The sequence below is a fragment of the Mustela putorius genome, unplaced genomic scaffold, assembly GCF_011764305.1.
Source record: "Mustela putorius furo isolate JIRA1106 unplaced genomic scaffold, ASM1176430v1.1 tig00000698_pilon_pilon_pilon, whole genome shotgun sequence".
NCBI lineage: Eukaryota > Metazoa > Chordata > Mammalia > Carnivora > Mustelidae > Mustela > Mustela putorius.
The window spans coordinates 3,372,965-3,400,142 of record NW_025421449.1 but is presented as its reverse complement, the minus strand read 5'-3'; the positions used below and the strand labels follow the sequence as shown (position 1 = coordinate 3,400,142).

Genomic DNA, 27,178 nt, shown 5'->3' with positions numbered 1-27,178 from the left:
AGAAAATAACTAACATTTTTCAAATGCCCACTTGTCCTACTTAGTATATAGTTTTGCATGAGTTTCACGGAATTCTTCTAAGATAGATGATATTGTTGTTACAGATAGAAAATAGATTAGGGAACCTGCCGAATAACACAGCAGGTAAGTGGGCTTCCACCCCCCTCTATCTGACAAGAAACTGCTCTCCCATTATAGTGTTGCTACACAACCTGGCAAGGCTGCTGTTACTTACTGGGAGACCAGGACATCAACAGCCAGAGCCGCCCTGCAGCACCACCTCTAAATCCAACCGCAAAGGAAAAAGAAAACACGGAAAAGGAGCTATTGTATTCTGTTTTCCTAAGGGGACCCCAGGCCAAGCCATTGATGCAGTCAGAATTCCCAGGCAAGCCAGATTCAGAGTGACTATGAACCTTCTAACCTGTGTTTTTCCCTAGCGATTAAGATCATGTTTTTAATTGCCTTTGATTTTTTTTTATTTTTTTATTTTTAAGACTACAGCAACCAAGTATTTTTATAAAAACACAATCTAGGGCTTGGGTCCCAAGAGTTCATTATGTTTTGTCCTGTCAGATTCTCCATGTTTCCTCTTCCATTTATTTGTAATGTAAACCTCACCCCGTTTCTGCTCTGATCCTGGGACTGCCCAGCTTCCAGCCTGCCCAGCTGGGATGTCAACGATGAGGATTTTCACAGGCAATGATAAGGGTCACAGTTTTAACAAAAACCTCAACACCTCAGACAAAACCAGCCTCCCCTCCCACCCCCTTCCCCAGTGGCTTATTACAAACAAGTTGAAGTCAAAAGCAGAACAAATGCGCCTTTTCCAAACCTGCAGCCCCAAGGCAGATGAGCTGGTCAGACGTTTGCCTTTTAGGGTTGCCCTAGAAAGGACAAACAAAAGGGGTGAAGCCCTGAAACAGCTGCTTGGGGAGGAGGACATCTGCCTCTCTTACCAGCCATTCAGGGCTTTGGCCTTGCCTGGAAAAAAGCATGTGGGGCTGGGGAGCAATAGTTCGGAGGCAGCCAGTTGTTCAATGGCTTTTGTCTTAACGAAGCCACCCATTACTGTCAGAACCATAACTCCCAGGAAGCCAGCTGTCAGGGCTGTGGCACAGGCCCCTCCGGGTGGCCGGCAAGGGGAGACAGAAAGAGCATCTGTGGCCAAATTCCCTTTTAGACACCTGCGCCTACTGGCTTTGTAACTGAAGAGATTTGTGTCCTCCCCACTCCCATCTTCCCTGGGGAGACCCTGGGCCCTTTTTCTTGCCCTCCGCCCATGGAGAGAGAGCAGGGACATCTCATGATTTGGATTCCTTGGTTTGCAACTCCCTAAGTGCTGGGCTGGGCTGGGTTCTGTTGCGGTTGGTTGGCGTTTGGCGCTCTCATCTAGCGCTTCCCTTTGAAATCTACCCCCTCTTTTTTTTTTTTTCTTCCCCCCCCCGTTTTCGTTTTTTTTTTTTTTTTTTTTTTTTTTTTTTTTTTTTTTTTTTTTTTTTTTTTTTAAACCAGGTATGATGATGTCAAACGTGATGCTGATGCTACAGTTACAGACACGGCCCCTGCTGGCGCAGCCTCTCTGATTCTCTCTCCCTCTCCGCGTCCAGCGCTGGGCTTTTTCAGACAAGTGCATCTCCTAACCAGGTCACATTTCAGCCGCGACCCACTATCAGTCTGTCACCGGAGTCAGACCGCAGGAGGAGGGCGGAGGAAGACTACGGCGTTTGCTTCGCCAGCCGCGGGGTGGGAAGAAGGACACTAAAATACTGCAGAAGTCAAGACCCCCTTTCCCCCAGGTCGGACCCTGACCACGATGCGCACCCCGGGCTGCGGGCGGCTGGTGCTGCCGCTGCTGCTCCTCGCCGCGGCCGCCCTGGCCGAAGGCGACGCCAAAGGGCTCAAGGAGGGCGAGACCCCCGGCAATTTCATGGAGGACGAGCAATGGCTGTCGTCCATCTCGCAGTATAGCGGCAAGATCAAGCACTGGAACCGCTTTCGAGACGTGAGTCTGCAGGGCCGCGAGGGCCGGGGGCGCGGGTTTGGGGAGGAAGGCTCGGAGCGGAGCCCCAAACGCCGGGAGCGGCGGCGGCACGTCGCAGCCACCGGCTCCGCAGCCCAGTCGGCTGACCGCACCGAGAGTAAACAACGCGCACCCACCCTCCCGCCAGCCGTCGCCGGCCCAGCTCGGCGCCCCCTCCCCGAGACCCATCATTCTCCCATCACCTGCCCCCGGCCCCGGACCCCAAGCCCCACAGCAGCCCCGGGCGAGTCCCGGGCAAGGAGTTGCTCCCGGGGCGCGTGCACCAGACACGGTCTCTACTGCAGGTCGGGCGCGGGATGCAAGGGGGGTACATGGCGGGAGAGGTGGGAGCCCTGGCTGCGGCTGGACCCCCGACCGGCTCCCCTCCTTTTTTGGTGGTAAAAAAAGAGGCCCCCAGGCCTGCCCCCAGCCGGGTGGAAGCTGCAGGCGCCACATACGGGGCACTGCAGAGGGGCAGGTCTGGGTGCGGCCGGCGGCTGGTAGGTAGCATCGTCTTGCGCGAGTGCCCTCTATTCCCACCTTGGGCTTTGGGGAAGGGAGGACAGAAGGGGACAGAACCCTGGGCTGGGACTTTGAATTGGGGTTGGGGGTAGGTGTCCTAGCAATCTTCATTAGGCGACATGGTAAAAGGCGTGTCCATGATTGGGGGCGGACGACGGCAGTGAAAATAGCCGAGGCCACCTCCGGGTAGCCTCCAGAGCCAGGTCTGGGGTCCCCATGCAGAGTGGCGTGAGCTCACGGAGGCTGGTTTTCCAGGACCAACCTATTGTGGGGAAGCCGGGCCCAGAGATGGGAGAGACTCCCATGCGGAGGAAGGACGCTGCAGCCCGATGGTCTTGAAGAGCAGAGGCGAGAGCGGAGGAGCTGGGTCTGGGGTCCCTTCGGGGACGCCTGCCCGCACCGTGGTTTAACCTTGGGCCGAACTTAGCCTGGTGGGGGTTGGGGAGGCGGCTGCGGACTAGCCGGCATTGCTGCAGCACTTTGTTTACGAGCACCTGTAGATCAGAGGGGAAACCGGAGACTGCGTTCCGAGAAGGGGGAAGTAGGAGCTGAGCGGGGGAGGGGCGGGTGGGGTGGGTGCCGGTGGCAGAGGGCGTGGCTGGAACCCAGAGAAGGGGGCCGGGTGTAAGGTGGAGGATGGGCCCGGATGCGGATGCACCAGGGGAGAAGAATGCTGGTCCTGGCCACCTAGTGCTCTCAGATGCCTGCCAGCTCCCAGAAAGCCTCCAATAGGACCCCAGGCCTCACTTTTCACTTGCCAAGGTCCCTCATCAGACCCACCTGGCACAACACTGGCCACACTGTGACCTCTCTCATCTTCTCTTAAATTGTGGGCATCCAGAAGTTCCTTAGAAATGTGTTTAAAACACACATACTTCATACGCTATCCAGCCAAATGATGTGAAAAGGCAGAGATACGGATATTTTTGTTACCGTGAGACAAGTGACAGTTTCTCTTCAAAGTCTAACCAGTAGGTTGTAAGTCATCAGAGAGCATTGCATGCAGCCAGGTCAGCTGGGGCAGAGGGGCCTGGGTCCCAGAGGAGGCACAGCTGGTCCAACCAAGGGAGGCAGGAGTCCCAGCAAGGCCTTTTCCCAGGCCCCTGCAGGCCCAGCACAGATTAGCTGCAGTCTCCTGCCGCTGCCTGGGAAGCAGCCTGGCCATAGCAGCGAGGGGGCAGCTGCAGGCTGGTCCATCCCAAATCCATGTGTCACTGGTCCAGGCCTCCCTCTGACTCGCTGGCTGTTTGATCTTCCAAAGCGAGACTGGTGAAGGTCAGGGGGAAAAGAAATGCTTATCAGAACGTAAAGGTTTAAAAATAAAGATGCCTCCCCATCTCCTTTCCTCCACCTGCTTCCAATAGGCAACTCTGTAGGTGAGGCTAAATGACTTGACTGCTTGACCCCCGGCCCAGGGCGGCCCACCTGTCTCCCTGTATTGGTGCCAATCATTTCCTCCTTCCTCTCATGCTTATCAGAAGAAAGGCACCGGATTATAAATTCTGCAGGGCCAGACACCTTAGGATTCATGGAAAGCTTTAGAGCACGTTATTAAGATGGGCAGCCTCAGGCTTTTTTAGGGAAAATGTCCTCTAAAATCCCATTTGAGGTAGCGTTGGCTGGGGGAAGACAGGATCAGGGAGAGGAGGAGGCCACGGAAGGCTGACCCATTGGCAGCTTCTGCAGGAGGGCAGGAGGCTGCGGGCTCAGAGCCCCTGCATTGCACAATCCTAGAGGGCCCACAATGTGAGGGTGCTCCCTGGAGTTGTGCAGCATTCATGCTGTCCATAGGGACTCTGCCAATACCCCAGACATTTCTCAGCCCTCCTCTGTCAATAGATGCCCCACTTCCTACTCTAAAACCCGAAGGCCCTCTAGTTGGGCCCAGTAGCGTAGGGCTTCATATACATCTCATCAGGCTAGCTTTCTGGAAAATATGCTTCCTGAAGCCTCAAAGGCAAGATGGATATTCTTTTGGACGTCTAAGGCATTACCAGGTCATACCAGCACGTTGTTCATAACCACAAAATGACGCAAGTCCCCAGTTTGCCTGAACAGAAGAGAGGCAAGCGATAGGGGTGGAATGTTCTTAGGGCATAGGATGGAGGAGTCAGTATTGTAGGTGAGGGGCGTGTCTCATTAAATGAATCGAGGGGCAGGGGGAGATTGAGGGCATGATGTGGAAGAGGTCAGGAGGACGAAGAAGAGGAAGAAAGCATGGGCAGGTGCTCCAACACGGAACTGGTCTGAGCTGGGTAGTGGGGAGTTGAGTTTACCGTTCTTTCTCTGAGCACTAGGATTATAGGGAGGCAGGGTTTACCAGCGGAGTAATCCGCCCTTCCAGGGCCGGGGTATATTCCCTCTAATACCCAGTGCCTCGCTGCCAGGGAAGAGAGCTTCATGCCAGAGGAGAGGGGGAGGTTGTGATCTAGCTGTGCTCTCCCCTGGGCAGGCCTGGGCCTTTGGGAGGCCTGCTTCCCAGCACTGTTATCTCCAGCTTTCCTCCCAGCAGAACCAGGTGGAACTGCCCTGTAGTCTTCAGAACGGAGCATCGGGCCTTGGAGATAGAGACGCACCCGTGAGAGGAGCCAGGCCCGCGTTACACAGCATGCTTCCGGGCAGGACCTGAGAGCCAGGCGAGGAAGCACGGAAGGAATGTTCTTTTTCTTCTTAGTTCTTCCCTACTTTGTGCTCCACGTCCCTTAAGCTCTCATGAGACTGACGGGCGTCTAGCACGGTGCCTGGCCCCCAGCAGGCACACAGTTACTGTCTGTCAGACCACCGATTGTAGTGAGCCCTGGCTTCCAGCTGCCGGCCCTTGCATCGTCTCTCATGCCCCTCTGCCACCCTCTTTGTCATTTCATGACCCATGCATTCTATGGTTGAAGAAGCAAAGGCTCAGAGAAGTGAAGTAACGTGCATCAGGGTCAAATAGCTAGAAAGTGGCCGAGCTGGGATTTGAACCCAGGTCTTCTGGTTAAACTGCGCTTTTCAGGGAGCTCAAGGCCTAACCCTTAGGGACACATAGGAAGGAGGAGTCTACCTTGAAGAACAAAAGTCGGCCTCAGCTTGTGCCCTATGTGCCTCCAGGTTGCCCCGGGACTGGAGCGGCACCTCCTAGAAAGGGGGGCCGAAGCCCTCAGGGTCTTCAGCAGCCGGCCACCTCCTCCTCCCCTCCTCCCTGGACCTAGCGACACCCCAGAGGCAGCTCTCTACCCAGGAGAGGCAGTGCTGGGAGAGCTCTGGCCTGGGGGCTAGAAGGCCTGGGTGCAGGTTTGGGCTCTGCCACTGGCTGCCCATATGATGCCAGGTACGTCACACTACGTCTCCGGTGGGCAAGGAGACCAAAACCCGTGCATCAGCATGGAGGCGTTTTGTCACAGAGCTGGAGGGCATCCATTTCAGGTGGGACTCCCCAGCCTCAAGCCCCCCAGAAAGCTCCCGGAGGGACTGTCATCTCTGGGGCTAGCCCACACCACGCCTCAGTCTCCACAAGAAAGATGTTGATGTGTGTTAGCCCCTTCCTTGCAGATAGGAGCACCTCCGCAGTGCAAGGGGCTTCACCTTGACCCTGGGAGCTGGCCCGGGGAAGTAATGCCCGCTGGCTACTCATGAGTCTCAGATTTTTAGGATCACCAGGCAAGCCAGTAACAAGTTTTAGCCACAAAGGGGCTCCCTTCTCACCGCCCCTTCCCTCTCCCCATTCCGCACACCTAAACCAATGCAAGTGTGGGAACAAGTGGCACAGATGTTTGTGAACAAGTGTGGGTGCATGAGAAGAACCCCAAACTGGGTCAGAATGGATTCCATAACTAGGGTTTGGGGATGGGAGGGTGAGTCCTTGCTTGGCCTCCTCTTCCATTCTGATTTTGAATCCTCTCCCAGCTGGGGGTAGGGGGGGCTGGCATCTCCCAGAGCCGTGTCAGCCTGGCGAGGAACCCTTGAACACCTGGCAGGACTCCAGGCCTTGGGAAGAGAGGGAGAGAAGAGCACTCTTTACCTGGAGAGGCTGTCGTATGGTCCTCTCACCTTCCAGGCAGGCTGAAGAGGGTGGACGGTCAACGCCACCCCCTCTCCTTCTCCAGAAGGTCAGAGGCTGTCTGGAAGACGGCCAGAGCTCTATCCTACCCCATGCCCCAGGGGCCCTGGGAGAACACTCAGCTTGTCCTCCTCGTGAGAGGACAGACCTCGCAGTGTGACCTTGTGAGAGCCACTTCACGTTTCTGGCCCTTGATTTTCCCCTGGGCTTCATGGGCTGCCGACACAGAAACCTCTGCAAAGCCCTTGGCATTCCTTGACTCCAGGAAGATGGCCCTAGAGGCAGACAACAGCCCTTCACCCCCAACCCTTCTACCAGCTGGCAGCCCCGTCTTTGGGTGCAGGGAAAGGGTTTCTCTTTGCTCCTAAGGAAGTATCTGTGACCAAACTAGGGTAGGGCATGCATCAGCCATAGACGGGGGACGCTGAGGACTGGGACCCAGTAGCATCTTGGGGCAAGCACTGGGACAGAGTCCTCCTAGCCTTCATGGGCGTACCTGCAGGTATAGCAGGTCCCCCCCCCCCCCGCCCCCGCCCGGGGTGTGGATCCATCAGGGCAGCTCCAGTTGGTGGGCGGACCCAGACCCAGCTGCGGGCAGGAGGGTGATGTGGTTCTGGAAACAGGATAGCCTCTCAGCTCCTAAGGGCTCAGCCAACAGTCATTGGCAGGTAGAGCCCCCTCCAGGGGTTCCCACAGTATTTACTGGTCAGAGAGTCATTTGGTGCATGTCGGTGCTGCCTTGTGGCCTCGCTTACACTTGCACTCGTATCCGAAGAGGGCTCCAACTGGTTTTTTAACATGTGCTTATCCCGTCCCTCCCATGGTTAAGCCCCTGAGGGCAGGACCTGGGGTTAAACTACCTGTGCACTGTACCACCCCGTCCTCCGAGTGTTGCTTGTGCAGTGTGTGCACACTGCAAGGGCTCAGTATACACATATGCATTATGGAACGTGCCAGAAAGGATCTCAACTAACTCGTCCTGGGATCTGGGGAGATCTTTTCCTCTTTCTGGACTCCAGAAGGTGGAGACAGTCAAACTAGAACCCTGGCACCCTGATTCTCCAGTGATTCATTGTAGGATAAGGGAGTGAGTGACATCTTTTGTAGGAAGGTTGTCCCCTTGCTGTCCTTCTGCCCCTGCGTCTGCCTCCCACCCATTCTCAATATGCCTATAGAGCAGTACAGTCACCTACCTATAAGGGCTGAGAACAGGTAAGCCCAGGACTCCCACAGGTGGAGAATGGATTCCCCAAGGCAGGGCATCCTGTCCCTCCAGCATCCTTCCCTGACATCAGAAAAGAGGTCAAGGCTTCACTCAGTTGAAAGGACAAGCCAGGCCTGGCGGGTGTCTTACCCCTGCCTAGATGCGGTCTTCCCCTGATCTCTTGTTCCCCTGCACAGTCTGGAACACATGGAAGAGTCTGGACTTATTCGGGCTCTTCCCCGCCCGCCTCCATCCTCACAGTTCTCAGTTTGGAAGAGCTGGGACCAGAGCAGAGCCGTGGAGCCCCGGCAGCACAAAGCCCCTACGTTTTCCAGACTGAGACGCAGACCTGGAGAGGTGCAGGCACCAAGAACCCTTCTTCCTTCTCAGCCCAGGGTTCTTTCCCCACACCACGCCTGTGTTTCCACAGAGATCTCTGGCCTTTAAATCCTGCCTCCACTCATGTTCCAGAAGGAAAAACAAGGTCCCAAGGCAACTCAGAATAGAATTTTAGGTCTCCTCTCCTTTTTATCCCTCCCCTGTTCTCTGCCCTTTATGGCCTCCTGGGGCTGCTGCCTAGAACCAGAAACCCAAGGAGAGTGTGTGGAGGGGGAGGGAATGGCTGAGACGCCCCAGTGGTGGAGAGGTCAAGCCCAAGGAGCGGGGGCATTGCTGCTTGCATACCTGAGGCCAGGTGGAGCCCGTGGCATGCTGGGAGGGGTAAGCACATTTTCACCCTCCAAGGAAATTCCTCCAAGGGGTGGGGGTGGAGCCCAAGAGTCTTCCAGATGCCTGTCTCCTTCTGTTTGTGCAGGCCTAACACACAGCCTCTGCCACTCCCTTTGGGAGGGGGACAAATATTTAACGACTGCCCCTGTTTTCACACCCTCCACACCGCAGCCACTGCCTTCTCAAGATGCCTTCTGCCTGGGCGTGTGACAGAGGTGTCAGTCCTCCGCTGAGAAGGAGCCTAGATGACCTCCGCTCGGCCTCTCCTCATTCCTTTCTTGGCACCCCACTCGGTGCTCCTCTGGCTGTTTGCAGGGAGGGACGGAGAGGCCCCAGTCACAAGGGCCCCCACTCCTGGGCCTTCTTCAGGGGCCTGGGCTCCAACGGAGGCTCCCTCGCCTGAGATGAGGTGAAAATAATGCCAAGTGCAGGGCCTTTCAGAGGTTGAGAGAGGCCTGGCCCACTTCCATTTTTAGAGGTTCTTGATCTAGTAAAAAATGAAGCAATGTCATAACAGGGTTACAAAAGTTGTGCTTAATTTAAAGTTTCACGACGAACGTCTGGTCCTGTTGGTGTGCTTCTGTTTCATTTGGTGACAACGTCAGAAGTCTATCTTGGAGGCCCTTGATGTTACCATGAGCTCCCAAAGCAGCTCTGGCCCACCTCGTCCCCTGGGCTCCCACCCTGTATGCCCAAGAACCCAGGCTTCGGTGGTCCCCTTTCATGGCTTTTGAAAGTCTAGAGCTTCACAGCTCATCAAGTCCTCTGAGGCATTGCCCTAGGTCGCTCCACAGCTCAGGGAGGAAGGCAAGGGAGTCAGCCCGTTTCACAGACGAGAAAGTGGGGTCCGACGAGGGCACTATTGGAGCCTACCGTCTCGCTGGCAGTCAGAGGCAAAGCCAAAAGGGGACCCTGTGCCCTGATTCCATGTCCGGGGCTCAGTCTCCCCATCACACTGTGATGCAGAGAGGCAGGTGGAGATATGCCCAGGGGCTCTTAGTCCAAGCAGTTGGGGCCTTGTGGGGAGCTCTTCTTTGGCCAGTCACCACAGCGTCTGTCCTCCTCAGCAGATGGAGAGCCTGGGAGAGATGGGGTTAATTCAAGCTGTGAAGTGAGCGGGTGATTTGGGTGCTAATTAAAATGACAGGAAGTAAACAGCGCTTGGAAACACCCAGCATGTGCCCCCTCAGCCCAGCTAGGCCTGCGCACTTACCACCATCTCTCCCCCGGCTTGGCACAGTGGGCCCCGTCTCCATGGCGACCGTGCTGAGCTGCAGAGATCAAAGCAGGAGATGGGTGAGCTCCAAACCAGCCCAACCAGGGGCTTAGGAAGGGGTTTCTGGGAAGCGCCTGCAGAAGGCGGTGTCCAGGTGTCTCAGCCCCTCCGAGGGCTCCAGGACTCCCTGCCCAGGGTTTGCAGCAGAGCTGGTGGAGTGGGCGGAGCCACCACTGAGCTGGGATCGGACCTTCTGGTCCAGCCCCCAGCCTGGGACTTTCCTCATCTGCTGAAGTTTATGGGTTTATGGAGTAGCACAGAGTGCAGGTTAGGGACCCAGATTCTGCAACCACAGTTCTGGCGATACCAGTACTCTTCTGCTGTGCATCTGACATGTGATCCTGCGTATGTCGCCTCACATCTCCAAGCCTTCGTGTTATCATCTGAGAAATGGGGATAACAGCAGTAATTTTCTCGTAGAGTTGTTGTAAAGAGTACCCAAGCCCATGAATATAAAGTGCTCTGCACAATGCGGGCCACGTGGTAATTGCTGAAAAGATGTTAGCTGTTATTAGCAGTGTTTTTACTATGGGTTAGGTGCTGGGCATAGAAGGATGAATTTTATAGGGTATCTGCCCTCCAGGAAGTGGCCATCTCAAATAGGGCAGAAGCAACAGCATTGCATGGTATCACCGGGACACTCGGCCTGAAGGGAAGCTGGGCTTGGGGCTGAGCTAGGGGAGATGATGCCTGAGCGGGGAACAGACACGCATCCTGCATGAGAAGAAGGCTGTGCTGAGGTCTGGCCACGCTGAAGCCTCCGCTGCAAGGTCATAGGGCTGGCATAGCCAGGAACAGATTGAGAGAAGACAGACTTTCTTCTGCAGGTGACAGGGAACCAGTGAGGGTTTATTCCCCCCCACACACAAAATTTTATTTATTTGACAGAGAGGGAGCACAAGCAGAGGGAGCAGTAGACAGAGGGCAAAGCAGGCTCCCCACGGAGCAGGGAGCCCCATGCAGACTGGATCCCAGGACCCCGGGATCATGACTTGAGCCGAAGGCAGATGCTTAACAGACAGAGCCACCCAGGTGCCCCAGGGATGGTATTTAAATATAATATTTGTTGTAGTTTTCCCCCTTCCTCAGAAAGTAAAACCTCTTCACTGGGAAGCCTGGCCAGCTTGGTCACTAAAGCATGTGACTCTCAGTCTTGGGGTTGTGAGTTCAAACCCCATGTTAGGCCTAGAGCTTACTTAAAATCTTTTTAAAAATTTAAAAATGAAGAGGATAGAAAATAGGGGCTCCTGGGTGGCTCAGTTGGGTTAAGCCTCTGCCTTCGGTTCAGGTGATGATCTCAGGGTCTTGGGATTGAGCCCTGCATTGGGCTCTCTGCTCAGCGGGGAGCTTGCTTCCCTCCACAACCCCCCCCCCCCCGCCGCCTCTCTGCCTACTTATGCTCTCTGTCTGTCAAATAAGTAAAATCTTAAAAAAAAAAAAAAGATAGAAAATAAAACATGTTCACACTGTAGAAAGTTTGGAGACCTGGAAAAAGGCAGAAAGATGTCAAAATTCTCTGTATTCCTATTCCCCAGAGGAAATCACAAGTAACATCTTGGTACGAATCCTTTCTACCTCCTAACCTTTAAGATCTTTTTCAAAACGAGAGCGGAGCATATTCAGCGAGGAGTTTTAAGGAGGGAGAGCTGTGGTCAGGACTGTGTCTGGAAGGGTCCTTACAGCTGCCGCTGGTGTAGAGGAGGAAAACTGACCAATCTGGGAGACCTCCAGGGACACCACAGCAACTGCTGCCTGCGCTGACAAGGCGGGGGTCGGGGGGAGGTGGGGGGGGTGGCTTGTTGGGGGCGGGCAGGTTGGGGAGTGGTGGATGGGGTGGACAGGATGTAGGGATGGGGATGATAAGGACAGCCTTCCCCTTGCTCTTGTCAACTTGGAGACGGTGCTGTGATGAGCATTCCAGGGGAGAAGGCCCGGAGCCCGGGTTCCAATGAGTCAGCCTGTGCCTCGCACGCTGAGCATCTGCTTTGTGTGAGAGGGAGGGAGTAGCTGCTCTTTTTCCTCCCTGAGGCCCTATGGTAGAGGGGATGGTGCCAGAGGGGATGAGGAGAGCATTTTAGACGGAAGATGTGGAGCTGGCAGGATGCTGCCCCTGAGCGCGGCTCTGTCCCCGTGGGAGCCCTGCCAGCTCTGCCCCTTGCCCGGTTCCCCTGGGCTCCGGTGACTCTGGGCAACAGGCAGCTGAGATGCTGGGCGGGTGGTTCTAATGGGCAGCCATTGCTGAGACCCATATGGCACAGAGGAGGACTCGCAAGCCCGAGGATGCGGAGGGAGCCAGGCTGAGAGCCATCTCTGGGTGCAGAGCCCTCCCCACCCGGTAAACCAGATGTGCTCTCTCTTTGCCCAGAAATGCTGCTCTCAGCCTAGGACCGACCTTCCATCTGGCCTGGCCCTCCCTCCAGAGCACTGGACCTGGGCTCTTCCGAATCCTTATTTCTCAGGGGAGGACGTGATCGCTGGGTAGCAGAGCCAGGACAGACCCAGGCCTCCTGGTTCCTGACAAGACCCTTGTGCCTTTATGGGACCATTTGTCACAACTGCTGATAACCTTGCTTGGGTGCCTAAGTGGACACCACCGCATTGGAGGGCATGACTCACACTTGCCAACGGACTCCTCCTTTTCAACTTACAGATGGTGCCTGCCCATACCCCACCCCAGGGGCCCCTAAATGTGTCCCTGGGCTCTGCCCCCACGCTGCCTGCAGGACCTCGTCACCCTTCTCCGAGGGGCACCTCAGGGCGGTTCTCTTCTTACCCCACTGGTCTCTGCTCTCCCCAGGGTGGGGAGCGGGGAGCTCTCCCTTTTCCACAGGCAGGGGCTCCTCACAAGGCCTCTCCCTGACCGTTTCCTGCTCCTCCACCCAGAGTCCTTGGTCTCGTCTTCTGCTATAATAGCTTTTATTAGGGGAGTGTTTTCTGGATCTGAGGGCACCCTGAGGACACCTTTAAGCTCCAAGAAGCTTCAGGAGATAGGTGCTGAGTGCCCGAAGGTCAAGGTCGGTTGGTAAGGGGAGTGTGGGCACTGTGTGGCCCCGGGCCCTCTTTCCCTCATCTCCCTCTCTGGCTGGCTGTTCCCACTCCCCTGAGAGTGAGTTGCTTAGACATGTCGGGGCTGGGGGTTGGGGGCAGGCATGGGCAGAGTGTAGGGTTAGGGGAGAGAGAAAGGAGGTGGACAAGGAGATGCACAGAAACACAGATGAAAGCAAGACAGAACAGAGCTGGTGCCTCGAGCCCTTCATGGGGAGAGGTCTGCTGCTCTGTCTGCCCTCCTCTGCCTCCCCAGCCCTGCGTCTTGCCCTCTCTCTGTGTGTGGAAGAGACAAGAAGGCAGAGCCTGAGGGAGGGCCTTGGCGCCCAAGTGTGAAAACTGGGGGCTGCTCACAGAAGTGGGCCTAGTTAACCTCATTTCTGGATAAAACCCATCTGGCATTGGGCGAGCTGCCTTGAAGTGTCCTTGTTTCCTACGCACACCCAGTGTGCACGGTTCCTCACCATGTGGGCCTGCGTACACGTGCTCACAGACGGGACTTGTACCGCTGCACGTATGCATGCTCTAGGATGTGTGCCTGTGGGCGGGCGTGTGTGCACCCAGGGCTCTCACGAAAGCACATGCAGGTACAGCCTTGGCCACGGCATGATCTGCCCGGTACAATGCCCATGGCCTGCTTGGCCTTGGCCCTTTCTTGGCCTTTGGCCAGAAGGCCGTGTTGACAAAGGCCCTTGTCCCTGCCTGTTCTTCTGATGCTTGTCAACTTCCAGGGGAGCCCTGGGCTTTCAGAGCTCTGGTGGACATCCTCCCTTATGCTCGTGGCTGTGCCCATGTGGGAGCCCTCTGCTGCAGGAGCCGTAGGCCCCCTTTTCCAAGCCAGACAGGTGCTGGCCCCTTGCCACCCCCATCCCACACTGTGGCCTCTGCCTCCCATCCCATGCTCGTTGGATGGGTGTGACTCAGGATGAAGGGCACGGCTGCATGTGGCTCCTTGTGGCCCTTGATCCCCGGCTCCCAGAGTCCCATGCAGGGGAGGCCGGTAGCTGGGTCCTTGGCGCCTCCAGGTTGCAGTCCCAAAAAGCCGTCTCCCGGCCCACCTGATGGATCTTCCACCTGGCGAGCCCTGGGAGCTCTATGCTGGTTGTTGACAGCCGCCTCTGCCCCATGAAGGCTAGTGGGGAAACCAGAGGGAGCAAGGCTGGGTGTGAGCTGCTCCGCCTCTGGCCACAGTATGGTGGTGGGCCCTGGGGAGGTCCCTGTGGCCAGAGCAGAGCGAGGAGCTGTCTCCAGACACCTCAGGTCTTGGAGACTGTGTGCTGGAGCCAGGAGAGAGGTCTGTACTAGGCGTCGGGAAACGCGGGTTCTGAGACGCTGGGCACCAACAGGGGGCTGGGCCAGATGATCTCAGAGGGCTTTCTCAGGATCCTCTGAATGTGAGGATTTGCAGCTGGACCGTGGTAACTGAGGAAATCATCGACACTAGAAGGGACAATGGTCCCCCTTTCTCTCAGGGCACCATCGGATCCCTACAGGAAAGTCAGACCTCGAGTGAAAAACCGTTCCTGTGCAGTGGAAGAGAGCCCCTGCCCCTCGCCCCACTTACAGGGTGGCAGGGGAGGAGACTGCCAAGGGAAGGACCCTGGCAGAGGGAGAAGGTGGCATTTCTGGGACCCTTAAGGCAAAGGTGTGACAATCACTGTTCCCCAGGCAATATGGGTCCTTTAGACATCCGTCCTAATGGTCAGGCCAGGGCAATGGAGAAATGGGGCCTCACCTCCAGTGCTCCTAAAGCCAGCCCTGAGTGGGCCCAGGCCTTGAGCTCCCTGTAGTGGAGGTACAGGAATCCTGTCCTCCAGCGGCAGGCCATCAAGCTTAGAGAACCTGAGCAATCAAAAAGAATTGCCCAGTGCCTCTGGTCACATGATGAGGCCTGCAGAGTGCTGGAACCACATGGGCTGAGGCAGGGCGTCTCACTAAAATCCCCATCTCTCCTTTTCTCCTCCTGCTCCATTTCCCATGGCCTGTTGCCACTGCTTCCTGATCCCCAGGAGGTGGAGGTGAGTACTTCCTGGGGCAGGGCGGGGGGGGGTTTCCTTTGTGTATGGTCTCTGTGCAACCCCACACCCCACCCTCCTCTCCTCTCCCTCTGTGCCCTCTCCCTGACTTCTTCTCTGCAGCACCCAGCATGGGATGGAGGAGTAAGGAACATATGGGAGGGATTCTGGATAAGAGCTTAGGGGGATAGAGCTCTGGGGGAGGCAGCTGGCAAAGCCCAGGGGACCAGGGGTCATCTGAGCAGCCATTGGGGTGATGGCGGTTAGCATGTTAGCCCTGGAGTTGAGCCTTGGCTCTAGGATGTGAATCTTAGCCCTTCCCTTCTTCCTTGCCCCTCTGTCCTTCCTTAGGATGACTACATCAAGAGCTGGGAGGACAATCAGCAAGGAGATGAAGGTAATGTGTCCCTCCCAGGGGAGACAATAGGACTGACACCCGTGAGCACTTGAGATCTGCCAAGGGCACATGCCAGCCATGGCCTTGGGGGCTTTGTGGGAGCCAGACCCTGATGGGAGTGGGACTTTGTTGCTGAGGAGCTCTGGCCCTCAGGCCTACTACAGAGAGGAGCTCACAGGTGGGGCTGGGGGTTCCTGGGCTTGTTGGCACTGATTTCTGGGTAACCTGTGTCCTGGCAGCCCTGGACACCACCAAGGACCCCTGCCAGAAGGTGAAGTGCAGCCGTCACAAGGTGTGCATCGCCCAGGGCTACCAGCGGGCCATGTGCATCAGCCGCAAGAAGCTGGAGCATAGGTGAGGGGCCTGGGGAGTTGGGGGGAGATTCTGGGGGTGTTGCTTAAACAGTGAGGGCTTGCCTGATCATCTCCTCTGTGGCAGCTATCTATTGCAAAACAACCTGCCCCCAAACCTTGTGCTTAAGGCAAAAAATGTATTATCTCCCACAGTTTCCGAGGGTCAGGAATCTAGAAGTGGTTCTGTTGGATGATTCTGGCTAGGGTTTGCCACGAGGTTACAGTCAAGGTGCTGACTGGGGCTGCATCATCTGAAAGCTGGATTGGGGCTGGAGGATCCACTTCCAAGCTCACTCACGCAGCTGTTGGTCCTGGTCACAGAGATCTCTCTCCATAGGCACGCTTGAGTGACCTTACAACATGGGAGCTGACCTCCCCTTGGTGAGGCAGCCGAAGGAGAGAGAGAACAAGGAGGAAGCCACAGTGTCACTTACGATCTAGTCTCAGAAATCATACGTTGTTACTTCTGCCACTTCTCTTTGTTAGGAGTGAGTCTCTTGGGGAAGGAAATTACACTCCATCTTTCGAAGGGAGGAGTGTCAAAGAATCTGTAGATATGTTCTAAGACCCCCACACTCTAGGAGATCCGTCACCAAGCAGTGTGGGACTCAGGGAAAGGCATCTCTCCTCTCTGGGACTCGGTGTCCATATCCGTAAGACAAATAGGTTGGCCCAGATAGTCTGAGATTGTTTCCGGCTCCTACATGCCACAACTTAATAAAATATTTAAGGTTCTAGCTTCTGAGGCTTGCAGAGGAGGGAAAGGTATTAGCTGCATCCCAAGGACAAGACCTGCCAGCATCCAAGATCTCTGGGCGAAGGTCCCATTTCCCTCACCTCTCTCCAGGAATCCATGTTTCTATGCGAACTCTTCCATTTTGTAAATGTTGGTGAATGACTCAAAGACAAACATCTTTGGCAGCCAAACAAAATGAGTCTCCGGGCCAGATGTGGCCCATGGCTGTCAGTTTGCAACCTCTGATTTGGTGTAACCCTTTATGCGAGGTGTAATTCCTTTTTAAATCTGGCAGTCAGACCTGGAGTTGCTGCCTGAAGGCCCTGCTGGGCTCAGTAACCAAAGGAAAGGGCGAGCTACGGGTCCTCACCCTGCCTAGTTGGGCCGTCCGCCCTTAGGGGCCAGAGGAGGGTCTGGCTGGGGCTGATGGGGAGGGTGGGCAGGGGTAGGGAGGAGGCTGCAGGTGCTGTGATCACTGGGGCCAGCTTCCTCTTGGAACCAGTCTGTTGAACCTTCTTCCCTTTGGGTGTCCCTCTCTCATTTTCGCCTCCACTCCATGCCCTCCCCATCCCTGTCCTGTAGGATCAAGCAGCCTGCCCTGAAGCTCTCTGGAAACAAAGACACCGTCTGCAAGCCCTGTCACATGGCCCCACTGGCCTCAGTCTGCGGCTCCGATGGCCACACTTACAGCTCAGTGGTGAGGAGCTCTGGCCCCAGGTGGGGGGCGGGAAAGGCTGGCAGGGGGCTGGCTTGACACCCGAAGCCATGGGGAGCAGAGAGGACAATGCAGCCAGGGCCCCCTGGGGTCCCCCAATGCTGACACAGGGTCTGGTGTCCTCAGTCAGTGCATGTGGTGTGGACCGCCAGAAGGGACACCTGAGCCCCGGGCTTGGGCTCCATAAGAGTAGGAGCCAGACCCAGCTTCTGTCTCACGTGGGTGCAGGTATGTGGGGAACTGAGAGTCAGAGTAAGTGAGGTAAGAGCCTCAAGAAAGTACCCAGGGCTCTGGAAGGGGAGCCATGTCACCTAGTTGTCAGGGGTGGGGGGTGACGGATGGAGCTTTCCGCAGGGAGATTTCCACCCCGAGGGGACAGTGTACACCAGCCAGCACCAGGCATTTGGGGGCAGGAGAAAATAACCCTCCAGGAGACTGCCATGTGGGAGGGAATGGTGGCTGTGGGGAGTGAAGCCCTACCGAATAGGATTCTTAAGAAGGTTAAATGAGACATTCGTGAAAGCATTTTATAAACTCTAAAGGACCACAGAAATGCAGGTGCTAATTGTGAAGACTTCTGCTAGCGAGCAGGAGTTGGGAGTTACTTGGTTTTCGGAGGACACTGTCCACTGGTGTTGGGTTCTAGGGCTTAGGGACACTTTCGGGGCGACATGCAGATTGATGAGTCACAGAGTCACAGGCTTGGGGAAGGGGTGAGGTCACTGGAAGAGGAGAGAGACTGTGCCAGAGGCTGAGGGCAGAAGCTGTACTGGGGAGGCAGGAGGGAAAGGGAGGGGGAGAAGAGTGCTGTCACACAGCCCAGGGCGGAGTGAGATCTGGGCAGGAAGCTGTGCTCTGGGGGTCACGGAGCTGTTCTGCGGGGATGCAGGGCTCCTACGTCCAGATAGATCTGGCTTCTATCCCAGCCCTGTGGCCTTGGGCAAGTCACCGGGCCTCTCTGAGTTTCTGTGTTCTCTGTCGAGCAGCTAGGAGCCAAGGGAGATACTATGAAACAGTACGACCCCTTCTCATTTACTGTCATCCCATGGGGATGAACCATACGGGACCCGGAAAAACACTCAAAGGGCGGGGAGTGGGTGAGACCCTCTCCCAGGCTGCCTTCAGCAAACAGCTGTGGCCGAGGGTTTTCAGTAAAGGCAGGGGAATGAGCAGATGTGAGCAGAGAGCCGGCGGCTGTTATCCAGAGAGCCGGGTGAGGCCCATCAGAATTTACTGTGGAAAGACCATTGAGGGAGGGGCTGGCCGCCAGTTCCCCGGGGGCCGAGGGACTGTGGTAAGAAGGAGGTTGGGCCAGAGGGCCTGGACTGGGGTGGGGGCCAATGGGCAGCTAAATAGGGGAAGTGGGTGGGTTGGGGTGAGGGCATGGGGAGACTCGTGTCCTGGGAAAGCACATGTGCAGAGACATTAAGCTAGGGCAGACCAGGGTTCGTGGGAGCCCCTGAATCCCGGAACCCCTTTCCATCCCTGCTCTGCCCCCCAGTGCTATGTACCTTTGCCCCCCCCCCCCAGAGGGACCAGGAGGGCTAGCCCCCCAGGCTGTTGGTGGCTGCTGTCGCTCCTGTCAGATGTGGCTGCCTGGTGGGCTCGAAGTACCCCAGCTCCAAGGACCCATTTGTGAGCACCCCCCCCATCACACAACCCAACCTTTCTTCTCATGCAGTGCAAGCTGGAGCAGCAGGCCTGCCTGAGCAGCAAGCAGCTGACTGTGCGATGCGAGGGCCCCTGCCCCTGCCCCACAGAGCAGGCCTCCCCCTCTACCACCGACGGCAAGCCAGGTAACACAGAGCCCTGGGCTCCAGCCGGGTTGGGGGAGGCCTCCCTGCCAGCATCTCCTGGGGCACCTCCTTCAGGGCTCTGGGGTGCTGAGAGAGGTTCACAGAGCCAGAAGGGAGATGGCAAAAACAGGGACAAGCCTGAGGGCCCGTGGGGCTGGAGGGGATGCGTCTCAGGTATAGGGGGCACGCCATGTGTGGTCTGAGGGCGAGGAACTGAGGGGGCAGGAAGATGGGAGACAGTGGGCGGGGACCTTTGATTTCTCACTCCCCTTGCCTCTTGACCACTGCCTGGCGTCTGGCCTGTGGGATGGCATCCCAAGCTGAGGCCATGCTGTGCTTCGACCTACCTTCACCTGTGCCCCTTTCTCCCCATTCTTCCAACTGTAGAGACCTGCACAGGTCAAGACCTGGCTGACCTGGGGGACCGGCTGCGGGACTGGTTCCAGCTCCTTCATGAGAACGCCAAGCAAAATGGCTCGGCTGGCAGTGGGGCCAACCTGGCCGGTGGTACAGAAGCTATTTGCTCTGCCTGGGACAGGGGAGGGCAGTGGGGAAACAGGAGTGCACGGGGCCAGCCTGCCTGGTGTTCCCGCCTGCTGGACTCTGAGCCTTGAAAAGGACATAAACCCAGAACAAGGAGAAGGAGGCTTCAACTAGACAGGAGGGGTTTGGGTTAGCTATTGGAAGAACTTCTAGAAGTGGGTGGAAGGAGCTTAAAGCCTAAAATGGGTAGCCAAGACAAGGCAAGAAATTATCTTCCCCGAAGGGCTTTCCAAACAGGGTTTTGAATAGCTTAAGTGCAGTCCTGTGTGGAGGCAGATGGACCGCCCTTCAGCCGTTCTTGAGTTTCTCACTCCCATGGTTATATTCTGAGCTGCCCTGACCCTGACCCTGAACAGATGGAGAGGTGGAGGGATGGGTGGACAGATGGATGGAATGGTTTACCTTGAGCACGCCTGAACCTGGCCTTCTCCCCAGGGCTGGACAAGAGCCTGGGGGCCAGCTGCAAGGACTCCATTGGCTGGATGTTCTCCAAACTGGACACCAGTGCTGACCTCTTCCTGGACCAGACAGAGCTGGCCGCCATCAACCTGGACAAGTACGAGGTCTGCATCCGCCCCTTCTTCAATTCTTGCGACACCTACAAGGACGGCCGGGTCTCCACTGCTGAGTGGTGCTTCTGCTTCTGGAGGGAGAGTGAGTGTAGCCCCTGGCTGGTCCCCTACCCCTCACTGCACCCCGCCTCACCGGCCCCGCCCCTCCCTGGCACCCCCCCACACCCCCGCCCCCAGCCCACCTGCTTCCTGCCCGCTCCAGCACCTCGTCTGTTGGAGCCCAGGGAAGCCAGCACTTTAAATCCATTCCTTGGCAAGCACCTCAGTGATCCAGATTTGTGGGTCCTAAAGCATATGCATGTTAGGAAAGTAAAAACTACAAATGTAAAATTTCTAGAGCCCCTTGGGGCCTTGGAGAGGGCTCCTGGGCTCTACGGCTGAAGCTATACTGGCTTCTCGATGATTCCTCTTCTGGGCACGTCTCACATTATTTACCCCAAATCTGTGCTCATCAACTTTAGAGATAGGACATCATTTGCTAGCTTTGTATATCCTGAACCAGAGCTGGGCATGTGCTCAGAGATCACCTCAGCTAGGTGGCCACTGTCATCAGTGGGGAAGTGAGGTCCCTGGAGGGCAGCTGACAGGTCCGCCCAAAGGTTGGGGAGACCCTGGTGCTCTGCATCCAGCGTCCTGCCTGGTTCCCACCACCAGCGTGTGTTGGAGGCACTATGGTGTTTGCGGCCGAGGCCCAGCCTTCCACTACGGCTCCATGGTATCAGGCCGGTTTGGGACCCTGGGCAAGGCACTGACTCTTCAAGTTCGGTTTCTTCATCCTGCTGTGAGGGTGACCAGAGAAAATCTGGGCGCGGAGCGTGGGTCAGTCACAAATCCATCTGCCAGCATGTGGTGTCTCGGTCAGTTTTAGGGACCCCACCTGCCCCGCCTTCTGGCACTTTCACCATCCAGGCCTCTGAAGCTCATTCTGTCCATTCTGTACAGCAGCCTCCTTGGGCAGGAGACTGGGGGCTGACCTCATTTTACCATCAGCCAGGCCTCTTGCTGGGAAGGGCTAGGGACTTCTCAAGGTGACAGGCAATTAGATTTGGCTGCAACTACATCTGGGCGGCGGCTTTTTTTTTTTTTTTCTTATTTTTTTTTAAAGTAGGCTACGTGCCCAGCATGTAGCCCAACATGGGCCTTGAACTCATGACCCTGAGATCAAGCCCTGAGCTGAGACCAAGAGTTGGATGCTTAACCGACTGAGCCACACAGGCGCCCCTAGTTTTGAGCTTCTGTCTAACCTTCTCTCTGGTCTCATGTTTCCCCTTGGGCCTCTCCCCTGGGGAATCCACTCCGCCTCTTCTTCTGGATCCTGCATCCTTATCCCAAGAGTTCCCAACATTCTCAGGGGTCCTGGGCTTCTCAGGGCACCTCAGCCCCTGCCACAGCCATGGAATGGCCTCCCCCAGTTGGAGCTTTTTAAATTTTTTTTTCCTCTCCTCGAATCTTGCAGAGCCCCTATGTAAGTTTTTGGGAACTTGGAGGGACCCATGCACCTCACTACCACGATGGGGCTTCCCCAAGTCAAAGCCTGAGTATTTGTGTCTTGCAAAGCCTACTGCTAGGTTGCCAAGCCTTGGGGGCCCCTCTGTGAGTCTTACCAGCACCACGGGATGGCCCCTGTCAGAGGCTGCTTCTCTCCACACAGAGCCTCCCTGCCTGGCGGAGCTGGAGCGCATCCAGATCCAAGAGGCTTCCAAGAAGAAGCCAGGTGAGGGGGCTGGGCTGGGCTGGGCTGGGCTTGGAGGAGGCAGGGGAGGGGTGCCCCAGGGTCCCCCGTAGGCTCAGCGGCTCCAGCCCCTGGGCCTTACAGGAGAGCCGAGCCCAGAGAAATCCCTGTCCTAGGAGAACTCCCCTCCTGTTCTTATCCTCGTGGTGGGACAGGGTCTCCCACGTAGCCCCTCCATTCTGGGACTGGAGGATGGGAAAACAGAAGGTTCCTGGAACCCTTCATTCAACTCACTCCAGCAGGGGCGGTGGGGTGGGGGTGGGGTACGTGCAAAACTCAGGCGAGCCTCCTCCATAGCAGATGCTCACATCTGCAAGCAAATACCCGGTGCCAACCCCAGAGGGAACAGTAGATGCGGCCCAGGTCAGGGCAAGACAGACTTGGTCCCTGGTCTCAGAAGGCACACAGGCTACTTGGGGAAACACAACACATGGGTTGACACACCAAAAAGCCAGAACTACACATGATGGCTTGTGTAGGTATAGTGCTGAGGGAGAGCACCATGGGTAGAAGGTAGCCTGCGCTTCTGCAAAGGCCTCTTGGGGGAGCTGGTGTTCCAAGGGAGACCTGAGAGATGAGGATGAGCCCACTCGGGGCAGGAGAAAGCTGGAGGCTCTTGGCAAACAGAAAGAAAGGGCCCATGTGGCTGGATCATGGTGGCTGAGGGGACAGAGGGCGACGAGGCAGAGAGCAGCCTCTTGCTGGGCTCATGAAACCATGTGCGTGGGACCCAATGCTGGAATCACCCTACAAAGCCTTGTTGACCAGAGCCCAGGGGCCTTTGGGTATGGGTGGCAGCGCTCCTGAGGAAGCAATGCTTTTCCACCCTGGAAGCCGTCCTCTCGGGTCTGTGTTCCCTGGGCACACTCCCTGGGCCTCAGGGTGCCCGTTCGGTAGTGCCTGGAATAGTCGTTTCAATGTGTGTCACCCACCTCCCCGTCTGGGTCGGCACGCTCAGAAGTCTATCGGGTGGACACAGGGGTCATAGTTCCTGGGTCTGAGGGAGCGCAGGTGGGCCCTGAGGCCGAGAGGAGAAGCCTGGGCATTGCTGACCGAGGACAGCCAGGCCCGAGGAGTGGTGGCAGGAGCACGGTGCAGTGAGGGAGGCAGGTTTTTCCAGCTCAGGCTGCCATGCCGCCCTGGGCATCTGGGCTGCCTGTGCTCCCATGGGGTCTGGACCCTTGCTCATGGCCCAGGCTCCGAGGCCACATCTCTGAAGGACTCACACCCCAGCGCCTGCTCTGACCCTGTGGGTCCTGCCGTGTTCAGGAATCTTCATCCCAAGCTGTGACGAGGACGGCTACTACCGGAAGACACAGTGTGAGCAGAGCAGCGGCGACTGCTGGTGTGTGGACCAGCTGGGCCTGGAGCTGACGGGCACTCGCACACACGGCAGCCCTGACTGCGGTAAGGGCCAGGCGGCAGCACGGGCACCACCCCCTGGACCCCATGACCTGCCCTGGGAGGGCTTCTGGGGAGGCCTGGCTTGTGGTGGATCCTGCTGGCAGCGATTTGAGGAGGCCAGTTGGGTCCTAACCGGCCCCTCGGCTTGTTCCCCTCGCAGACGACATCGTGGGCTTCTCAGGGGACTTTGGGAGTGGCGTCGGCTGGGAGGACGAGGAGGAGAAGGAGACAGAGGAAGCAGGCGAGGAGGCTGAGGAGGAGGAGGGCGAGGCGGGCGAGGCGGACGACGGAGGCTACATCTGGTAGATGGCCCTCGGGGAGCCATGGCAGGCCAGGGTGCCGATGGCCGGGGGAGACGGGCCAGCAGAGACCTGGACAGAAGCAGGCAGCTTACGCATGGATCCGGAAGATACAGTTGGAAGGACGCTGGCTCCAGCAGGGACGACTGGGTGTGTGACTGTGCATGGCCCGTGTGAGACCTGTATGGCTGGGACGTGTGAGTGTGTGTGAGTGTGTGTGAGTGTGGCATGCGCTGACAAATGTGTCCTTGGTCTGCATTGCTCCAGAGACCTCCTTGTTTGCTTTCCATTTAGTGCTGGTTTCAAAGTACACATATTCACACATATCCATCCACCACAAGGTCAAAACTGATGACATGAATGCCTCCTGCCATGTCCCCCAAGCCCCCTCTGGGCCTGTCCTGACACCCTTGGGTTGCCCTGACCAGGGCTTCTTGTCTTGATTGCTATCCTTGGCTCAACCAGCGCTGCTTCCTCCTGCACCTGCCTGCCCTCTCCCACCCTTGGGTGTCTCCGTTGCAGAGGGTTGGAAAGGCAGGGAGCTGCCTGCTGGCTTGGGTCCTCCTGGGGCCAGGCCAGTGTGGCTGGGACACCCCCACTGGCTTCTGATGACGTGGGCTGGGACACCCACAGCAGTGAGCCCTTTCCCTGCGCCGGACTCCCCAGCACTAGACTCCCAGCCCTAAACTCTGCTCTCCTAACCCAAGGCTGTGTGAGCGAGGGTGGCCGAAGCTGAGGGGCTGGGGGAGGGGCCGGAGCAGAGGGAGGAGGAAGGAAGGGTCTGCCTTTGCCGATCTGGCAGGAGCTCTCAGGAGCGGAGACTGGGTAGCCCTGAGTGCCAGACCCTTGAACAGCCTGGTTCCCTCCTGTAGGCCTCCGGTGGGGGCCTGGTCTGGACTATTCTCTTGGAGGCCTTGGATGGGTGATGGTTATGCAGGTGGGTTCCACCGGGCCTTGTGGGGTTGCTACACTGCCCTTGCCCCCAGGTCCACTTTGGAAGCCTGAGGATCGGGCTGCAGGTGAAGAGGCTGGGTGTCAGCCGGGGTGGGGTGGGGGGCGGTGTATTTGCAACCACCTCCTCTCCCATCTAGACCTTCCTTAAGATGTGGGGAAGCAGCAGCTGGGGAAAAGCTCCACTTCCCATGACCTTTCTCCATCTCTCCTCCAGGGGGCAGCACCACGCCCATTTCCGTCCCCTCCCTTGCCTGCACCAGGACCTTCTCTCTGACCCAGTGGAGGGTCCCCTGAGGCTGCTCTAGTGGAGGGGCCCGGGAATTGTGAGGTCAGAGGGGACAGGACAGGACTGGGTCCAAACATCCTGTTCTCCCAAATCTCCTTACCAGGCGGGAGCCAGGGTGGATGAGACCAAGCTCCCTGATTTGAGTTTCTTTTTTGTTTTCTTTCCTAATCTGTCTCATTCTCCCTGTTGAAGCAAATTCCTTAACACTTTGGGCAAAGAATTTCTAACCTGGATCTGGGCCTCTGCTGTCCTTCTGTGCGTGATGAGTGCCGTGTGTGTTTGTATGTGAGTCTGAGCGGCTGTATGTGTTTGAATGTGTGTGAGAGCCTGGGGTGTGAGGAGGGATGCGTGTGTGGGGGCCCCCGGGGCAAGTCTCCCCAGACAGGGCTCAGCCGTCGTCCCTTCCTGGCTTCGGAAGCATCTGCTGAGTCTGCTGGACCTTATGGAAGAAGCTCACCCCGACTGCCTCTTTGACTGCACCCCGGAGTCAACATCTTCCCAGTCCTATTCTGGGGAAAATATTGAAACCGCAGCTAGCCCCATGAGCCGCTTCTCATCCCGCAGCACAACAGCACAGGGTAGGGTGTCGCGCTGTCCCAGACCCCCCAACATCCCGTCTCCCGGCCCCCCACCCTTCTCTGCCCTCCCACCTCCTCCCTCTGGCCCCGGCTCAGTTCAGGGAACTGCCCTTTGCTCTCTGAGCAGCCGCGACGCTTCCCGCTCTCACTAGGAATGGAGTCTGTCTGTCTCTTCCCTCTGCCCCAGCCAGGCTTCTGGACCTGTCGCTGGGAGCGGCTGTTGAGGAGGCTGGGGCGTTCCCGGGTGGGGAGAGAGCTAGAGGAAGGGACACCCCTCTCTCACTGTTGCCCTCCCCTACTGGGGGCACAAGCTCTCTCTGTGTCTCTGGGTCTTCTGGTTGTGCACGTTTCTTATGACCTTGTAAATATGGTGTAGAAAGAAAGCAAAAGGCGCTGAACTAGACCCTGGTGGGACTCAGGGGTCCAGCCTTGTCCTGTCTCTGAAGCCCCCACCCTGCTTTTCACCCCACTCTCTGAGTCTGAGCCCCCCACCCTCAGAGCTAGACAAAGCAACTTGTTCCCAGGGGGCTGACAGCCTCCGAGTGACTGCTTGTCAGACAAGCTGCAGGCTTTCTCGAGAGCAAGTCACAAGGTGGGCCATCCTCGGCTCCGCGGATTCACGCCCTTGACCAAGCTGCCTGCCACCCATCTCCTTCCATGTCCTTCTGTGTGGATCTCCTGTCTCCCCTGGTTTAGGCAGGCAGTGGAATTAGGGCTCTGTTGAAAAGAGCTCAGCCAAACTTGAAGAGCGGTTTCTTGCCGGGCCCCGGAGCTGTCCTTGGCTGCCGGAGGCCTCCTCACCCACGGGGGCTGGGGGAGATGGGTGTTTCTAGGACAGGGAAGCTGGAGTTGGAGACAACAAATGTGCCTTGAGAGACCACTCAGAGGTTCAGGGTGATGGGGAAGGAGGCAGGGCATTGGAGCTCAGGAAGGAGGAAGAGGAAGGCGAAGTTGATGAGGGCACCGTGGGACATCATGACGGTCCCTTATTGTCCCCTAGGTGCTGTGATCGCAGGTGCTCAGTGGTCACGCTTCCTTCCCCACGCCAGCCCACCTGGCGTTAATGGCCACCCCTGCGCCTTTCATGAGCTCTTGTCTGCTTCCAACTTCACCTCTGAGTGCGTGGGGTCCCTTGGGACCCCCATGGGAACACTCCATTTCACCAAAGCCTCACCTCAGCCCTTGGGGAGGACGAATGGCTTAGTCTGGCGTGTCACGATGACACCCGGCGCCGTCATCGTGAGGCTGTGGGCAGGCGGGGGTCAAAGGGAAGAGACACCGGGGGTACAAAAGGAGACTCGAGATATCCTGGGGAAGTCGCAAGCAGAGCAAACTGCTCTACAGCCTGAAGCCTACTTAAATTGTGTGATGTGCAATAACTGAGCTTAGAGTTAAGAATTGTGTTCAAGTGCTTGGATTTCCGTCTGTATATTTCAGTGCTGAAATCGTATCTTTCAGTAATTGTAGATGTCCTTAAAAAATCGAAAAACAAAGTGTTAGACCATGTATGTGCATTGATGGGCACTCAAGCGTCCCATGAGTCACCCCACCCTGTCCCTTTCCCCTGTGCCCCCAAGCCCCTCACCCCCAGCCCCCCTTCCCCTTAGGGACCCCGCCTCGTGTTGTCTTTATCTGCCTATTACTCAGCCTAAGGAAACAAGTACACTCCACACATGCATAAAGGAAATCAAATGTTATTTTTAAGAAAACAGAAAATAAAAACTTTATAAACACCACCCTCTGGCGATGTTCTGATTACACTTCCCCTCAGTGTCATTTTTCACAAAACTGACATTCCCAGATGCGCTCCCAGCTAGAGAGACGTGGTCGGCAGGCTCCCCTTATGCACCTTCACATGTGAGACCCCAGACAGGGTGGGGCTGGGAGGGGGGCCTGATCTGAAGGGAGAACCTGGAGCAACTCAGTATTTTTGGTGTCTTTGCAAATCTACGTGCAATCT

At 56.8% G+C, this 27,178-nt stretch overlaps 1 protein-coding gene across 2 annotated transcripts; it reads left to right on the top strand.

Moving 5' to 3' along the window:
• The first annotated feature begins 1,532 nt into the window (after positions 1-1,532).
• SPOCK2 (SPARC (osteonectin), cwcv and kazal like domains proteoglycan 2) lies at positions 1,533-26,954 on the top strand. Of its 2 annotated transcripts, XM_004769488.3 has the most exons (11): positions 1,534-2,005; positions 14,848-14,856; positions 15,205-15,250; positions 15,490-15,604; positions 16,922-17,036; positions 18,736-18,850; positions 19,238-19,357; positions 19,829-20,047; positions 21,617-21,679; positions 22,967-23,104; positions 23,262-26,954. In XM_004769488.3, the coding sequence occupies exons 1-11, from the start codon at positions 1,817-1,819 to the stop codon at positions 23,405-23,407; spliced, it is 1,275 nt and encodes a 424-aa protein (XP_004769545.1). In that variant the 5' UTR covers positions 1,534-1,816; the 3' UTR covers positions 23,408-26,954. The 2 variants fall into 2 exon arrangements, with proteins under 2 accessions (XP_004769546.1, XP_004769545.1); XM_004769489.3 differs by lacking the exon at positions 14,848-14,856 and having other exon boundaries at positions 1,533-2,005.
• The last annotated feature ends 224 nt before the right edge of the window (positions 26,955-27,178 follow it).

What these genes read in the sequence shown, in the direction of transcription:
- SPOCK2 (XM_004769488.3), top strand. Translation starts at nt 1,817, where the DNA reads ATGCGCACCCCGGGCTGCGGGCGGCTGGTGCTGCCGCTGCTGCTCCTC. An exon ending in CGCAAGAAGCTGGAGCATAG is followed by an intron (nt 15,605 to 16,921) that starts GTGAGGGGCCTG and finishes CCTGTCCTGTAG; the next exon opens with GATCAAGCAGCCTGCCCTGA. An exon ending in CTTCTGCTTCTGGAGGGAGA is followed by an intron (nt 20,048 to 21,616) that starts GTGAGTGTAGCC and finishes CTCTCCACACAG; the next exon opens with AGCCTCCCTGCCTGGCGGAG.